The sequence below is a fragment of the Sceloporus occidentalis genome, unplaced genomic scaffold (assembly GCF_023333645.1).
Source record: "Sceloporus occidentalis isolate IW3139 unplaced genomic scaffold, rSceOcc1.0.p SCAF_5, whole genome shotgun sequence".
NCBI classification, from domain to species: domain Eukaryota; kingdom Metazoa; phylum Chordata; class Lepidosauria; order Squamata; family Phrynosomatidae; genus Sceloporus; species Sceloporus occidentalis.
This window is the reverse complement of record NW_028316985.1, coordinates 54618149-54637299: the sequence shown is the minus strand read 5'-3', so window position 1 is coordinate 54637299 and position 19151 is coordinate 54618149. Positions and strand designations below refer to the sequence as shown.

The window sequence follows — 19151 nt, the reverse complement described above, 5'->3', positions numbered from 1 at the left end:
TCCATCTTCATATGTTTTGTTGTCCATCCCTCTTTAATAATAATAATAATAATAATAATACCCTGCTCTTCAGCCGAGGCTATCAAAGCAGCTTACAATTTATCATCCTTATCTTCCTTTTCTGAACCTGCTCCAGTTTGTGTCCATCCTTTTTAAAATGAGGTGCCCTGAACTGAATTGGATATTCCACCAAGTAATTCCCTGAACCTGTTAAAATCAGCTTTCCTGAAATTTAAGGTCTGTGTTTGACTATATTCTTCTTTGCCCTGTCTCACAATTGCAATTTCTAGCATTACATGGTCACTTTCTTCTAAAATATTGACTAGATTGATTCCAGTGACCAACTTCTACTTTTTGGTTTGGATCAAGTCCCAGGATTGCTGATCCCCTTTTGAAATAATAATAATAAAAATATCTGCAAGGTATATCAGGAATTTGTTGGAGAGCCTATGTTTAGCAGAGTTTGTCTCCTAGCAGATATCAGGGTAATTGAAGTTGCCCATAACTACCAGCTTGGGTCCCTCCTGGGAGAAAGGTAGCATACAAATGAAATAAATAAAAATATTGATTCATGCATCTTGAGATTTTTGAGATTTGTTTCTCAATAGTATTGTCCACCACCTCTTCTTGGTTTGGTAGCATCTACTAAATTCCTCCCACAATGTTGCATTTATTTATTTCTCTATTTTTTTAACCCAAGTCATTACCTTCATTTATCATGTTATCAACGTACATGGCACTTTACAAGTAAAAGACCCCCCCCCCCCAAAAAAAATCTAGTTCCCTGATTTCAGGTTTACAATCTAATTGAGACATGACACAAAAGGAAAAGGGGGTGGCAGTATGGGAGGGGATTACATTCCCCCAAGGCCAGAGCAGTGGCAGTTGGAATGGATAGGGGGATCTAATTAACAATTTGTAAGCCGCCCCAATAGCCGTTTGACTGAAGAGCGGGATATAAATAAATAAAGATGATGATGACGATGACGATGATGATGATGATGATGATGATGATGATGATGATTCTCTACTCTTGGGCCTAGACATGACACAACTATTCTTGTCTCTTCTCCCTTTCCATGGCTAGATGCAAATAATCTCAACTGGTCCACTCTGTTCTCTCTCATGGATTTTTGTACAACCGAATTTGTCTTTTTGACATATAATGTTGCTCCTCCTCCTTTACTGCCACATGTATATGGAAAAGATAAGCAAAGAAAATATGATGACATCCTTTCAGCCAAATCTCTGGCACAGAATCAAATGTGCATGGTCATTGCCTCTGCACTGGTAGATGTTAGAGTCTTTTCTGAATTAACTCTGTCTCTCTCTGTCTCTGTCTCTGTCTCTGTCTCTGTCTCTGTCTCTGTCTGTCTCTGTCTCTGTCTCTGTCTCTCTCTGTTTCTCTCTCTCTCTGTGTGTGTGTGTGCGTGTGTTCTTGGGCAAGATACCAGCATTTCTTCTTCCCAAGACTTGGACAAAGAAAATCCCTCCCATCTGGGGGTTATATACCTTCACAGGGCTTTGAGATAACACTCGGATACTCAATAAGGTGTAGTTCTCATCTTCTCCTTCCCTGCAAGAGAGAGAGAGAGTGGAGGACAATTCTTGTTCTTAGAAAGAATTTCTTATCATCAATAAGTACAGTGGCTGTATCTCTGCTTACCTTTAGGCTTAACTCCTCTTTATTGAGTAACCCTAACAGAGTACAATGAAGCTATGAAATATGGACTTATTATAACATATATATGGACAGATGAGCAGCTGAATTACTAAAAAACCCTCACCAGTGTTGTGCACACACAGGTTCTTTGAGTGGAAAAAGATGAACAACTACTAAATATGGAGACAGTGTCTGTGACCAACAGTCACAAAACATATGATGAGAACACTTACATGATTTATGTGTTTGCAGGTATGACTATAGTTTTTAGGGCTTAGCTGCTGCTTTAGTACAAATCTATGCAGGGAGGTCACATCAAAGCAAAATAACTTCTTTGCAGAACACGTCTTTGCTCTTATACTCATTATTATGGAAAACTCTAGCAGGCATGTGCAAAATTGATTAATTTTCTGTGTGCTTAGAAACAGTGTCTCAACCATAGTCAAGGAAGGAAACGTAATGATCTAGCAGATTATAAACTCTGTCTCTACTGGAAAGTTCTGTTTGATGTTGAAGAATCTGTATTGATCACAATAATATTTTGCAGATGTTTACATTTTGAGAAGGTAAGCTGGAAATTGCCAGTGGGGACTCAAGGATAGATTTTGTTGTATTCTGATTTCATTTTGTTTTGTATTCCTGTCCTATTTTTCAAGGTAAGATAATATTTGTATGGTGTCTTAGAAAACCAAGCCAAATAATAATACAATTGACCCTCTGATTCTGCATCCATAGATTCAGCTATGTTCATCTTGACCTCTCCCCCCAAAATAAGTTAATTAAATTAATCAGTCTAACTATTAAACAGTAGACATAAAACGCAGGATTTCTAGCTTGTTTGTCTTCCTCAGGAGTAAGCTCTACAGTCTTGAGGTCACAACTGAAAAGGTATTGACCCTGGTGTTTGCTTGCAAGTTCTTAACTAGAGTTATTACGGTAATTTACTATATGTAAATTTTGCAATATTGTGAAGAATCACAGTCATCCAGTGTGCTTCCCATTGCCAGACTACTACATCTACATTTCTGCTAGTTTGTATTCACTGCCATCCCCATCTCTCCAAATGTCTGCCTGAATTTAGAAAAATTCATAGAAGAGTTAGGAAGCATAGATATCCACAATGGAAAAAAAAGGGCTAGCTTTCCAAGAAAGTTAGATGTAATCGAATCCCAGTCAAATAAATAATTATTGACTCTCAATCACATCACATGGGCCCAAGTTTTGATGCCAATCCAAGCTAAAGCAGACATTTTAAACCAATTACTGAACAATATTTCAACATTTATGTAACCCTCATTGCTTCACTGGCTCTACTGTTTGGGGACTACAATTGACCTCCCACATTCCCTGGTTCCCCTTTTGCAGATTTGATTAATATGTTCTCTCTATGGATTTCTAGGTCCTCCAGGTCACACTGTAGGATCTAGAGATTCCTAGAGAAAACACTCCTCTAGGAATCTGTGGGACCTCTGGTGCGATTCTGTGGTCAGCTTCCACCAGAAGATGACCATAGGGTTGTGCTGGAGGACCTAAAGATTCCTAGAGAAGTCTTTTCTCAGGTTAAAAAAAATAAGATTTATAATTTTTGTTTATATTTATTTGTATTCACATTTTTAACTTTTTGTAGCAGGAGAGGTGTGCCATTAACTCTTGTGAATGTGTGTGTGTGTGTGTGGGGGGGGGGGGGTGGCAACTGTAGTTTGATTTAGCTCAACTATTCTTCAGATCTCATTGATTTCACTGGGAGAATTTCCTACTTAATAGGAAATTTCACATGGTTCAATGGAGTTTCCTTCCAGGTATATACATTTGGAATTATACCTTCATTGTACACACTACCACCAACATAATCACAGAAATCATGTTGGTATCCCATTGATATCTGTATGTTTAATATTAAGTCATTTTAAAAAATACATTTCAGGAATTTATGAAGCTGCTTCAAATTTAATTTCTCAATTTTGTGAAAGGCAGTTTTTTTAAGTCATTTTTTTATTATCCAAGTTTGACATAATTCCTTCACTAAGTTTAGTTCATGCTGTGAATTTCCTAATGAGCAAAATTTCATATTGGCATCCAGCTGTGTCTGTCTAGAGTCAACAAAATGATTATTTTGTAAAAGTGTCTTGGATATTACTTGCCGGCTGCTATTCAAACAACAGAAATAATGTGTTGTTTTTTGTGTGACTGCTTTGCAACCTGTTGTACTCTTTTTGCTTAAATGGATTTGAGATCACAGGGCATTCTTCAGTGTTTGAAAAATACATGATGATTAATAACTTCAGATGCTTAGAGTAAAATGAAAGAAGAGTCACATATTTCTTCAGTTTATTTGGATTCCCCAGCTTGAGAGCTATCAAAGAACTTTCTGCTCTCTTTGAGAAGAGGAAAAGGAAACAGGATCCATCATTGCTGCTAAGCACTTTTCAATCACTATTCATTTGGGTTCATGGGAAGACATCCAACTGCTAGTTTCAGCTAGAGTGGATCCACTGAATCAGTGGGAGTTGGGCAAGCCAACATACATGTAAGCCAACATACATTTGATTCAGTGAATCTGTTCTAGCTGGGATTAGCACTTGGATTTGGGCTTGTATGTTTGTGAGATGAAATAACCAGGAAGTGATACTGATGTGATAAATTGGATCTTTAACTAGCCTTTGTGGCAAATATGAAGCAGATACAGTATTAGTGGACTCAGCAAGGTAGAGTTCATTCACAAACTCAACATGTATTTGAACATTCAGAAGATGGGTTCCCTGTGACAAATTAAGTAGCAGTTGTTTTTCCCATGTTACAGGGGCAGTGAACCCTGTATGGGCAATGAAGTAGTATGAACTTTACAGGAGCTATTTGACATGTCATAATACCCATTTTGTTGACAGTGTTCAGCACCTTAGATAGCTCCTTTAATGATCAGATTTAAACTCAAGAGTGGATTCAATATGACACTGCTATGTAAACCACCAGTCATCCTTGGACAAACCCAGTGTCCTCTCATCTTAGCTCATTTAGTGGGGTATCACTGTATAATCAATATGATGTGGTCATTTGTTTTGTGCTCCACCCCTTTCTGTGTTTTTTAAAACATTATTTTCCTCTCTGCCTTTGTAAAACACAATGATGATGAAATGAAAAGGATACTGGCTGTTTCAGACTTGTTTCTCATTCACAGCTTTTGGATGACTTTGTGCATTTCCCTCCCAACAGTTTAACTATTTGTTAAAGAGGCATCATTCAACATGTCTTTTTCTTTTCTAATGACCACTGCAATTGCATAATAGATTCTTAGCATGCATTATGCCAGGACAAAAGACACTGATTCTCCTGTTTACTTAAGTTCTGTGAAGTCATTAGAAGAATGTGCCTGCTTCCCAGTATTTCCCTTCTCTGTTGCTTCATCTCCATCAGTGTACAGTCCTTTGAATTGATTATACTGCTGACAAACACTCAAAATAAGAAACTATCTTAAATTGGAGATTGATGTAAGAAACTTTCGAGCTTTCTATAATATTTCATGATGCAAAGTTTAGGTAATGAAAAGTTAAAGCAAAATGAACACCAGGAAATATGAAATTCAGCATATTCTAAGGAAGACAGCTATTTAATGCTTACTTGTTAACATGAAGGATGAACACTGAAATTTCTGTGGTGAAGGTTCATCTTCTGATGAAACTACTTCCAACAGTAGGATTAGGAGGGTGATCTCTCCTTTTTCTGCCACTCATCATGAATGCCAAAAAGAGCTCTGTCAGCTAGGAAATTCTCTGGAACCAATTTCCAAGCAGTGCTGTGGGTTATAGTGGGAGGAAGATAGAAATTTCTTTGAGATTGGCATTGGTGACATTGGAGTAAGGTCTTTAGTTGACCATTTGTCAAAAGAGTTTGTTTCATATCCTTTCATAGGTTTCCTTTCATTCTAGTTTTTTTTTTTAAAAAAATGTCAGTTAAAAATAAATAAAGCTGTTAATTTTGAGGTCTAGGTTAAGTTACACACACTTTTATCCCATTGGAATCAACAGAATTTAATTTCACCTTACGTGATGACAACCTAATTCCCATTGATAAATAAGGATCTTATTTAACTGAATGAACACAGTCAGTAGTTAAAATAAAGATGCTGATGTACATGATGCATCCATTCTGTGAATCTAACTTGCATTCAGTTGTTTTTCACTAGTTCATGCTAGCTATTTTATAATGGATGGAGTCACAGGGGAAAGGAGAAGTTGGATCGGGTTCATATTTTTAGGGTGACCTAGGATATTAAATATTCCTCCTCTCCCCTTCCCTCCCAATCTCCAGAGGATTGCTCTACCAGTCCTCTGTGACTTATTTCATAGGAATTTTCTATCTTATTTTTCAGAAATTCTTTAGTTTTTCTTCCCAGAGTAGAATTATCCAAGTTTCTTGTTTCAGAAAATCTCCTATATTCATAGTTCCTAATTCATCTTCATATAAAGGCTATCCTTAGGCCATCTTAAAGCTCAAGACAGTTCTCTAGTTTCTCCAGTGTTTATGCATAATTTGATCCACTCTGGTAATCTGTAGTATACAGTAAATAGGGAAAAGTTCTGATGTTCTCATTTAGACATAAATATTCTCATTTAGACATAATGTTAATAGTGCTTTAATGTTTTAGCAGCAAGAACACTAGCATCTTCTGTTTCTCCTCTCTGGGATGGCCATAGGACGATGACAAGTTTTCATGTAAATGGAATTTAGCAATATCTCTGGACCCCAAGACTGCTCAGTGGCTACAAAGTTAAGGGTTTATTGTTATGTGCCTTCAAGTAATTTCCAATTTACGGCAAACCTTAAGGTGACGCTATCATGTGTTTTTTGGGGCTGAGAGTGTGTGACCTGCCCAAGGTCACCCAATGGGTTTCCATGGATGATGGTAGCCTTCCCCAATTAGGCGATCTCCATATATATTGGATTGAATGTCCTAAAACCCATGGCCACAATCATTGGTCATGGTAGCTAGGGATGATGAGAGTTGAAATACATCAAGTATAAGAGGAACCAGGTTGGAGAAAACTAGGTAAGGGAAATAGGCATGAAACATACTGTGGTTGGAAGTTAACCTTGCTCTGGAAACAGAACAACTGACCATATTTATTTACTATTGGAAGGAATGGCTTTCAATCTTTTGGCATATCAAAGGAGGGAAGCACAGAAAGGTAGGCTCAGTAAGAAAATATACTGAAACAGAAAGCCATTTATATATGGAACTTGGGGACTGAAGCTCAAGGCAGCAGTTTTTTCTTAGTCCAGATTAGTCCAGTACACCGTAGCTTCTGTTGCATTTATTGTGTCTTCTGACTCATTGTTATTTTTTATTTCATTAATTTCATAATATCTTTTTATTTAGATGAACAACTAGGGGTTGTGCTAGCTGATGAAAACAAAGTGTACTACTATAGTTTATAATATGTACCATTTATTAGCAGTCCACTTCCAGATAATACTTTTATGTTCCTGCAGTCTTCCCTTTTCTTATTTTGTTGCAACACTGAATGCAGATGAAGGATGTGAATTTGTAGAAAGTGTAGGTGGATTTTATTTTCTTGAACTTTTATATGTCATTGTTAATGATGAGCCAATATGTTAAGGAATATTGCAATAAATGCATGTCATATTAGTATTACTATTAACCTGTTTGTAGAGAAAACAATCCAACATTTTCTTTTATGAATTGTGTTTACAGGGTGCAGCTTTAATTCGAATGCTGGCAAATTTTATGGGTCACTCAGTGTTTCAGATGGGCCTACAAGTATGTAGAAAACATTTCTTTCTTTCTTGTGTGCTTGTGTTTGTATTTGTGCCAGTGTATTTTTATTGCATATTTTTCTGTTAATTTCTGAAACCCCAGATATTGCACTATCAATCCATATTTAACACTGGGTTTAAAATGGAAAAAAGGTTTGTGATACCAAACGCTGTGTCACTATAGGGAATGAAGGTGGGGTGGATGTGTAATATTCAAAGGGTCAAAAGGGTGTTCTTACGCATCCATTCCTTATACACCATGAATTTATCATTTATAGCCTATATAAGTGGAAATGAAAATTTTAATTAATATGTAAGCTTTCATAACTTTACAACTGACATCAGAAGAGAAAGGAGAAATGTTGAGATTGGTTGAATAACCCTCTATTGTACTGTGTGGGTAAGTTTGTGAAAAGATGCAGAAGAATCATACTCATCATCAATAGATTCAGATAACATTATTTTAAAGTGTAAATAGACAAAAAGTTTTATTAAATGGGAGGAAATTATTATTAAAATTGCAAAGGATATTGCTGCATGACAAAAGGCAAGGAAACAGATTGTGTGTGTGTGTGTGTGTGTGCGCGCATGTGTGTGTGCGCGCACCTATAAATATAAGTAAATTAAAAAAGGCATTCTAAGATATATGGGATCCTCCATAAGATATATTTTTCTGTAGGAATTATAAAGAAAACTGTTTTAAAATGGCCACACAGTGACATTATTTTTTTAAAAGATATATAGTGAAGAGGTCTGAAAGTGCTGAATATGCTGACAGAATAAGGGAAAAATTAAAAGTGGAGAGAAGTAAAGTACTGGAGAATGGTGTGACAGGTAATTAATTATGTCTTTAATCCTTTAACATTAATTATGTCTTTAAGCCAAGTTTGTTTTTTCCTGAAATGTCGCTAAGAGTTAAATGCTTATAGAAATGCATTTTTAAAAGACATTTTATATATTATTATAAGAATTTTCAGAATAGAAGTATTAGAACTGAATAGTCACCCCTCCTAACTCACAGGGATCCATTCCGGACCTCCCTCCTTTGGACATGCTCCAGCTTGTCAACATCCTTTTTGAGGTGCCCAGAACTGGACACAGTATTCGAGGTGAGGTCTGACCACAGCAGAATAGAGTGGCACTATTACTTCCCTTGACCTAGACACTATACTTCTATCAATGCAGCCTAAAATTGCATTGGCCTTTTTAACTGCTGCATCACATTGTTGATTCATGTTGAACTTGTGGCCTATTGGGACTGCTAGATCCTTTTCCCACGTAGTCTTATGAAGCCAGGTGTCCCCCATCCTATATATATATATATATATATATATATATATATATGCATTTCATTTTTCTGCCCTAAGTGCAGTACCTTACATTTCTCTGTGTTGAAATTAATTTTGTTAGCTTTGGCTCATGTTTCATATCTACAGTGTTCCTCCCAGGATCTCTTGCACAATCCCTGAGGACTGTCTCTGTTTCTCTTCCTCATTATCCCTGATAAGGGAGATAACTTCAAATTGATTCTATAGCTGCAAGCTCCCAGAATGATCCCTGGTTTCCCTACTTCTGTGTGTGTGACATTCCTCCAACTCTCTACCTCCTCTGTATGTGAAGTGCCTCCTTCCCAGCAACTTCCTCTGTGTGTTCTCTATCTAAGACCATCCAGTCTAATAATAATAATAGGATTTATTTATATTTCCTGCCTCTCCTGCAAATCAAGTGCTCAGTAGATATCTATAGGCCCAGTTGATTGAGTTCACTGACAGCGCTTGGGAACAAAGGCCAGGCCAACAGGGGTCCTTTATGTGGATGTTTACCAGGGCACCTTTTGAGGGGGAAGCCCACAGTCCTGTTCCAGTGCCTACCTAAGACTTCTCAATATGAACACTGAGGGAACTGCTGCAGTCACTTGCAACACTTGTGGGGTATATGTTTTCTTGCCTATGGATGTGGAGAAGTTCACCTGCACCAAATGCAAGCTGGTAGCCATCTTGGACAAAAAGGTCCAGCAGCTGGAGGCCTGGGTACCTACACTACAACATATTAGAAAGCAAGAGGTTTTCCTCGACAGAACAGAATTATAACTTCCCAGTAGACTTTTTGTAACTTCCCAATGGACTTTGTTTTTGACTGACTCTTGGAATTCTAAATTGGATTTTGGTCGATTTTCAGTTTGACTCAGACTGTCTAATTTTGCTTTTAATGCTTTTACCGCCACTTCAGTTGGCTGTTTGATTTTTAAAAAGCCTCCTGCATCATGTCCTTTAAGAGATGCATTGCTTATGGAGGTAAAATTCCCAGCCAGGACCTGCATTACACTTGCCTGTTATGCTTGGGAGAGGGGCACAGCATGTACCCACTGTAAGGTCTCAGGTGAGGAAAAATTGGGAGACCTGCCTGAAAGCAGCTTTATACCAGCAGGTGTTGGCCCTAGTGACCACACCTGCTCATCAGTCCAGGGAGACCTCCTCAGTAGCAGGGTCCACTAAGCATAAATCCCCAACCAAGGAAACCAGAAAGCCCTATAAGGACAATGTGGACCATGCATCTAAACACGACTCCGATTTAAAATGCACTAGTAAATGCAAACATTGGGAGGATAAAGATTCCGGGGAATCTCCCTCCAAAAAGGAAAAAGATCTGGAGATTGATCTTCTAAGAGACACAGCTCCTCTTCCCCTTACAAGGCCTCCACTAAGGACTCTAACAGTGGAAAGGACAAAAAGAAAAAGGCCCCATCTACATCCACAGGCTCTGACCTGGCTTCAAAGGACACCCATTCTTCGGCCTCCACTTTGAAGGTGGAAACGGCATCCTCCTCCTGACAAATCCATTCTGCCCTGATTTCACCTAGTCAACTACTGCATATTGTCCACGTGGATCTCAGGTCTGAGTCGGAAGGGGAAATCAGGTCCAATCATCCAATTGACCAAAGTTCATTAGACCCTCTGATCTTAAACCCCCCCCCCCAACCAGCTTGAGGCAGCCTTACTATCAGGGACTGGCTTTCTCCACCCCTTTATTCCCAGTGTGTTCCACACCATATGGAAGAGCTCAATACTGATGCTTAGAGCTGAGTCCCCCAAGACCTCGATACCAATGCTTGGGACGGCGAAACATCACCCAGTCACCTCTTTGCCAACCTAGTGTAGGATGATGAGATGGGCATTTATTACATGCCAGTGGATCTGGACTCTCTTCCTGAGACTCTATACTTTAGGGAGCAGTGGGACAGACTTTGCTCTCCTACCCCGTCAAGATCTGGCCACTCAGTGCTAGTATCGAAGCCCGGCCTGCATCTTAACTGGCAGCCCCTGCTTGGTTTACTTCTGATATGCTTCCTACAATTCTGGTTCGATGACAGGCGCTGGTGGACAAGCCCCTTGCTAGGACCCTGGAGGACACTTCATCTAGATCCTTTTGTTTGAGGGCCTCTTCTGCTGATACCGTATGCCCTGCCTCACCATGTCTGGCATTAGTTGTCCTTGAATATGCTTCTCCTACAGATGACATCAAGTCCTTTGCAGAACAAGTATTGCAGATGGGAAATGCATTGAAAATTGATGTACAATGTTCTGATCAGGACGCTCTTGACCCCATTTATGAGAGGCTCCATTATTGGGTCCCTACACCAGCTTCCATAGGATTCTTGCCTTTTATGGAAAAGATTGTTCAGCATTTGTGGCATGCACCTGTGACCATCTCTTCTACATCTAAAAAAACCTGTGAATCTATTGGATCACTTTGAACACCCGAAGCCTAATTCAGCGATGGTTGAGGACACCCAGATCTCATTTACCTCCCAAACATCTACCACTCCAACCAACAAGGAAAGTAAGAAACTTGATGGCCTTGCAGGAAAGTTTTATGCTGATGCAGTCCTAGATTTGAAGTTAGCTAACTATTCAGCTTGCATGGGGGCATACCAGAAGCACTTTTGGGAGATGATATTGCCCTAGGTTGGGGATCTTCCTCATGATAAGAAGATGCTGACTCTGGTCCTCCAAGCAAAAGCCCACACACAAGAGGCTCAGCAAATTACATCAGTCAGGAACTCTGGTCTTGTCGGGGTGATTGCCCTACGTCAACACACCTGATTAAGATCCTCATCTCTGACTCCTCAAGTATGAGCCCTAATTGAGGCTATGCCTTTCAATGATTCAGGTCTCTTCAATAAGGAGACCGATGCGAAGTTTAAATACAAGATGTGTGTGGCAGTAAGGAAACACAATATTTCTACCTGTACCTTTAGGCTGATTTCAAGGCAACCATTTGGAGGGCAACATGCCAACTATCCTGGCTATGCCCCTTACCAATACCACCAGTACCAGCAGTAAGAGCACTAGTACCAGATATTTGATCAGGCGCGATAGCGCTAACCATCACAGTCCTCCTCTTCCTCAGGTTGTAGGCAACCAGCTCAATCCCAGTACTGTCATTTGGGTGCCCAGGCCCAAAGGATACAAAAAATGAGCCGTGCTAAAAGCCCTGAATAGCTTTTTAAAGAAAATATTTAACATCTTCTCTATGAAACAATTAGAGGAAAATGGTATGTATTCATAGCTTGGAACAGAGAGAAATGAACTGTTTTTCATCTGCCATAACGTGACACCGCTTCCTGGTGACTAGGGGCTTTATTTAAATGCAATCTCCAGGTTGCATGGATACAAGAGGGCGTTAATCTAGCCCCTAGCTCATCCCGATGCCTTGCTTTATATGACATGCCATTTATCCTACAACAGTGGGTTTTAAGATGATCCAGAACTCATGCTTTTGGACAACCCTACCTTTTTGCTGATGCTTGCGTTAATAAAGTTGTGGCCTTTCCTCCACATGTGGCTTTGCGTTTTATTGTGGCAGCGCCCTCACAGGCAATTGCATTTTCAAAGAGATTTCCTGCATGGCAGGAGGTTGGACTGGATGGCCCTTGCGGTCTCTTCCAACTCTATGATTCTATGATTCTAAAAATTAGCAAATCCATGCAAAAATGCAAGCTAGTGTTACTGGGGAAACTCATATTATTGATGATAAGAAATATATTTTTCTCCTTATCAAAACCCTTATGCTATACTTACACTTTTGATTAGCATGATTTCTTCACTGCTATAAAGAGGTTTTGAAAACTCATTTTGCATTTTACAGAAATTTTAATAACTTGCACATCTGGATGAAAAGTAAGAAAATTTGGATGGAGAGTAATTTATTTTGCTCTGTGCCAAAGATAAACTCTTTCAGCAATTATTCCAAGTAAATTAATGTTTCTAAAACAATTTAAAAACAAACAAAGCAAAGCAGGAAAACAATAAAACTCCCTTTATTCCATTGAAATCTGTTTAAGTAAATCATGTAACAGGCAGCTGTGATTGATGAATTATGTATGATGCAGTCTGTTACTTAGAGGTGTCCTTTAAAGTAAATTGATGTTCACCTGAAATACAATTATGCTAAGATGGAAAGAGTAATCAATCTTATCTGTTCTTAGTAAGCTTTTCAATCTGAAATTTAAATAAACTACATCTGGGATCAGGTCATATTTTAACATAGTAATTCTGTCTTCAACCCAATACTGAAAGGTAAAATATAAAACAAATTTTAAGTAAACATATCATGTATACAATATAAAGATGTATTTAATATGACAATGACAGAAATGATGTCAAGGAACCATTTCCTTACTTGAAATTTAATAGGAATTTTGATCATTGCTTTTGAAACAGAGTTGTGCTTGAATTGCCTTAAAACTTTTAAATTTTCTTCCAGGTTTGGTTATATATCTGTGTAGAGACCTCATTATGTAACCATGCTGTCTGTCTGTCTGTCTGTCTGTCTGTCTGTCTGTCTATCTATCTATCTATCTATCTATCTATCTATCTATCTATCTATCTCTGTATAATATGTCTATAGAAATTACAAGTTGAATTTAGAATAATATGCAGCTCAGAGACAATCAGGTTTAACAGTAATTGGACATTGTTCCTGGAAGTCTATGGATAGACCATAAGTCTGAAATGTTATGTAGTATAGTGGTTGAATTCTTGAACTGTGGAGGACTAAGTTCAAGTTCCTAGTTAGGCACAGCTTACCAGGTAGAAATAGGATAACCCCACCCATCATTTTGAATTTGTTAGAGAAAGATTGGAATATAGTTATAACAAATAGATGTTCACCCTCTTTTCCTTCCTCTCTCTGTTTATGTATGTGGGAATTTCTAGAAGTCATTGTTTCAAGTTATTTTATTTGTTCTTTTGCCCTATTTCAATGCACCTTGGTAGATATAGTTTTTAAGTGCATACATATTCTTTAATAAATATATTTGTAAAAAGATCAATTTCCATATTACACAAGGGTATTGTTTTAAATATGAGCACACTGTAAACTTAGTATCATGTTGCTAATTTTAGGATGGCTTTGTTTAGTCTTTCTCTGCTGTTGTTACCTATGATTCCATTTGCATTTGATGTTTGTGTAGATTGATCATTCTTAGTCCAATGTGTATTTCTGTGAGTTTGTCTACATTACATTTCATTTGCCATTTGGCAGCTCATTGATCATATAGATTTGTATCCTTTTGAACTTCAGTTGCTTCTATATTTGTGTTCATCACTCACTTTGATTTAACGCATCATCAGCAGTTTGCATTAGTTTACTGTGGGATCTTCTGTCTTTGTGATAAATTAACACCTTTTGTACTTTAGGTTGTACTGCCTTCATGCCAAGGACCTTTCTCCACTCCACTAGACAGGCATTAAAGGTCCTGCTTCTAAATATTTTTTTAAAAAATATTAGCCTAGCTACTTAGAAGCTGTTTTTCAATGAACTTCTAAGCAGATGGGACAACATCTTATTGATTCCACCACATGACCAGGAGCTTATCACATGGTTGTTCTGCCACAGAATTGCCACTTTTCACTCTATAATCCAGGTGAACAAGATTACAATGGGATTGATTGCAGTTCAGTAAAAAAAAAAGAGTATAAAATTGTACAGTCATCCCTCCATTTTTCACAGGGGATCTGTCCCCCCCCCATAAAAACAGAAATTTTCACATATTCAAGCAGCATTGGCTTGAATGGTCATGTGTGCCATTTTAATCCTCCCAGCTTCCCAGCCCACGAAGGACTGAGGCCACGGACTCAAAGTCCGTAAAAATGGAGGGAGCACTGTACCATGTTATGCAACAATATTCAGTAGAAGCCTTTCTAGAATATAATCAGCTGAGGAGGAGAATTTACTGAGGAGACTAACAATGCACCATTACACCTTAGGAAGATTCCAGACACCGTTCCACACAGATCCTTGAGAAAAGGGATGCCTCCCTTTCATGATTAAAGACCTGTAAGACCTGGCATTCTAAAAGAGCTTTGACTATCTGAGGTTTTTAATCTACTAAGCAAACAAATCTCTTCCCATCAACCCCCCCTCCCGCCCCCATTCCTTTCACTTTACTCTTTTTTCTTCTTTCTTTCCCAAACTATTTTTTTTTCTTTTGCTCAACCCTTTTGCCCAGCCTTTGTCCAGGTTACAGAAAGTTCTCTCTTACCTTGTCCCCCTTCCTTGCTGCCTTTCCAAAAAGATCACAGAGATTAGCCTGAAAAACAGAAGATTCATGTGATATATTTCCTCCAATTCTTATATTTCTTTTCTTGAGGCAGCATGGCTTTCTGTTTTCCTGAATGCAATATAGGCACCCTAACAGTGCTAAACAATTGTAATAATCTAATTCACCAAAACATGGTATAATGTTAACAATTAATTGGGGACTTTGTTCAGCTGGGACAATCACCAGAAAACTAGTGAATTAATAACGTAATGGGTTAATTAGTGGGTTAATCTAAAGGTATGATAAAATATACATTATGGGGAAGGGGGAGTAGAATTGTTGAATGTGGGAAAACAAATAGATAAATAAACCTTATAAAAGTGAGGACTTGGGGACTTCAGAATATGTAGAATCCTGCCATTTTTAAAAAACCCTGTTTTGTCCTTTATATTAGAATGTTTAGATTTTGGAGACTGTGAGTATTGTGGCAATCTTACGCACACTTAATATGAAGTAGATTTCATTGATAAAGGGATTATTGCAATGTAAATGCGTGGGAACATGACACTAAATTTGAGAAGCTTTATCCTCATCATTGAAGTATTTCATCTTCAAAGGGTTTATAACAGTATTAAGTAGCAAAATACAAGTAACATGAAAGCTGTATCTGTGTGCTATCACATTTGACCACTTTTCAGAGAATTTGTGATGATACATTCCAATGTTTAACTTCTTTTTTAAAATTTTATTGAATTTAAAATAATACAATAAAAGCAAAAAGAAGTACATTGAGTAGATTGGCTTCTATCCCCGTATGTTTGCTATACAGATTTATTAACTCTAACTTAATTTTCTTATATTTGGTTCATCTCCTTGTTTTCCTATATATAGTCCATGTTTATTCTTTCTTAGTTTCTTTTTAAGTATATGTATCTTATGTATCTTATCCATCTATTGCATATTTTATATGTAATATTCTTCACTGGAATCAAAACTCCTTCATTCTGTTTAATGTCCGCCCATCCTTAGCGTGATCATATTTCCTTGTTTGTATCCCTTCCCCCGCAACCATTCTGGACTCTCCTCCTCTTTCTGATCTTAACTGTAATGTAGTCCTAGCTTTCCCTATAAGTTGTCCTTAACTCAGTAATATTGATCATTTTAATATTCCAATCATTCTTTCCTGTCTCAAATGAATCTTCCCGATATTGCAGAATGGGGAGCCATTCTTTTTCTAGTTTATCTTTATGTTTGTTGTTAGTAAGATAGGTTAGTCTATCCATTTCTCTTAATTCTTGTATTTTAAATTGCCATTCTTCTAAATTTGGGGGTTCTTCATTTTTCCATTTTTTGGCTATTATTATTCTAGCTGCTATAATTAAATATGGTAACGTTCTCCAATATTTTCTTTCATCCTCTACTTTAAGATAACATGTTATATTGAGTAGATATAACTCTGGTGTCATTGTGTATTGTATATCGAAATTTTTTTGGATTCATGAATGGATTTTTGCCCCAATTTTTTTTGTCTTAATACAGGACCACCACATATGGTATAGTGAACTCACTTCTTTATTACATCACCAATATTTTTGATCTGGTAGTTTGTATACTTTTTGAGTTTCATTGGTATTAAATACCACCTATTTGAAATTTTCATGTAATTTTCTTTAAGATCTTGTGATGCGGTAAAGCTGTTTGTTTTTTTCCAGTATCTAACTGCTTATAAAGGTATATCTAGTAATGCTTAAAACTGAAGCTGCATTTTTAAAACGACAGCATTGTCTGGTTGGGTAAAGTATACAGTTTAGGTGGTATTCATCTTATTTAAGTCAGAAGTGTTAATAAATTATTTTTCTGGGCATATAATCACGGTATAAAAGGAATATCAGTTTTATAATATTTCTGCTGTCTTATTTAAGTTTTATGGCTACTACTCAATGTATGTGTTGCTTCATTCATTTTTTCATAGTCTCCTTGATCCCAGAGCACTAGGACAAGGCACCTGGAGAGCTGCCAAGGATACTTAAAAAGACCTTAAAGCTAATGCATACTGCTAATTTATTTTCACTCACAGAGGTCTGCACAACTGTTGTGTATTGCAGGTCTCAAACCTGAAGAGAAATATGTGAATTCTTTTTCTGTTATTAATCCAGAACATAGATGTGGGAGCTGTATCCGAGGGCTGAGCTGAATACATGGGGGAACCAAGGTATTGATAGCTATCAGCAATTATGATAACTATCGATCACCTTCTGTATTAGAAACAGTGTGCCTCTGAGTACTGCTGCTATGTAACATGCCTAGTAGTGCTGTTATATTCATATCTTGTTTGAGGGCTTGTCACAGGTATCTGGTTGGCTACTGTGGGAACAAAATGCCTAGGCCTTTGGTCTGGTTCGATATGATTCTTCTTTATTTGTTTCAGATATAATGCTAATCTCCACATAAACCTATACCTTGTGCACCCCCTTAACTTGTCTTCTCTTGCATCACTGCAAGGAAGAGATCAACATCTTTGCCTCCAATTTTCCTGGTTTTAAGCATTTTTTTGTTCTGTGCTCATGTAGAACTGTGTTTAATATTACATAGTGATATTAGCAAAATAAGTTAAGATCAGAAATCACAGTTCAAATTACCCCCGCACCCCCCCCCCCCCAAACATAGTTAGTATAGATTTGGGCTTTCTTGGTTCAGATATAAAAACAAGAGGAGATGAAAATAGAAGAAAAACGTCCAGTCACTGCTTATCTATCTGCTCTAGATTAGAATGGACTGAAAGGAATTCATGACATTATGGTCAAAAACACACTGCAGAAATAGTCCAATTTGAGACTGCTTTAACTGCCTTGGCTCAATGCTTGGGAATTCTGGAAACTGTAGTTTTCTGAGACATTTAACCTTCTATGTCAGAGAGCTCTGGTGCCATAATAAACTGCAATACCCAGGATTCATGTTTTTGAATTTTGATGTATCCTTTTCTTGTTCTTTAGCACAATCCATCAAATAATGTTTTCTTTAAAGCAAATATAGTATTATAGCAGGTACCTCCAGAATTATTAGGTGCCATCAGATTTTATTCAGCAGTGGTTGTGCTGTCCTCCTTGTATATCCTTTTAGATTTCAAATACAAATTGTTTGCAAGCTAGTACAACTGCCTTTGTCATTCAAAGCTAGCTTTGCTTATATCCATTTTACACAGTTCACTAATAGGGAGTTTCAGTATTAATCGAAAAAGAGCCCTTTGCAGAAGGGGCCATATTTGTAAAGCTGTTTCTGGGAAAGAGATCTAAGTGCTTACTTTGGGTCGAGGTTTCAGTCTATCTAATTTAGAGCTTCACAATTGCTGTAGTTTTAGTTAAAGCACACTTGATATGACTTCATAAATTATGCATTCTGTGTTTTTCTAAGTTCCAGAGCCTGACTCAATTCGTGCTTCATTATTACATTGATGTTTCCAGTGTTCACTGACTGCTTAACTCAAATTATTTAAGTAGCTATAATGAGGGCTCTCTAATCCATGAAATCTATGCATAAGTAAACATGTAGTCCTGTCATCTCAGAGAGATCCTTTACTTACTCTTCATTCATCTTGGCCAGTGTATGGTCTCACAGCTTGACTTCTTGAGAGACTTCCACAACTTATTGACCATAAAACTAAATGCAAGACCACCAGCCTTGTCAGGGAATATATACATATCCTTTTGAGCCTGGAACTGAGGGGGAAAAGGGGATGCCCTTATTGTGCTTAAGATAATGTATACAGCAGTTGCCCAATATTGATTTTCTAAAGTTATTAATTTTATTTTTTTTGACAAATTCCATAGATGTGAAAATAAAAATCATACTACAACTGTGTTATCATAAATTAATGTAGCTTGCAAGGAGGAGAGGAATGAGCTTCCCAAAGTATAATTACACTAATTTATATGTGAGCTTTGGCTCCAGAAAGAATGAAAAGATACCAATATTGTTTCTCTTGGTTTAGTGCTTGAATATGTTTAAAATCAAATAATAAATTTAATTGCACATATGCCTCTCTGGTAGCAATTTTTTAATTGCTGCTGATTACATTCAATGTTGAATATAAAACAAATATAAATCTCAAAAATGAATAAGGCTTGGAGTAAACCCAGTATTCTTAGAGGATGTCATAAGCCATATTATAGT

At 37.4% G+C, this 19151-nt stretch overlaps 1 protein-coding gene across 1 annotated transcript in view; it reads left to right on the top strand.

Moving 5' to 3' along the window:
* The window catches only part of LOC149312169 (thyrotropin-releasing hormone-degrading ectoenzyme-like), a 298564-nt gene that overhangs the window by 173004 nt on the left and 106409 nt on the right, over positions 1 to 19151 (top strand). The window contains exon 8 of the mRNA XM_089524096.1: positions 7374 to 7439. Within this exon, the coding sequence (XP_089380222.1) occupies positions 7374 to 7439 (66 nt within the window). The remainder of the gene's footprint in view (positions 1 to 7373; positions 7440 to 19151) is intronic.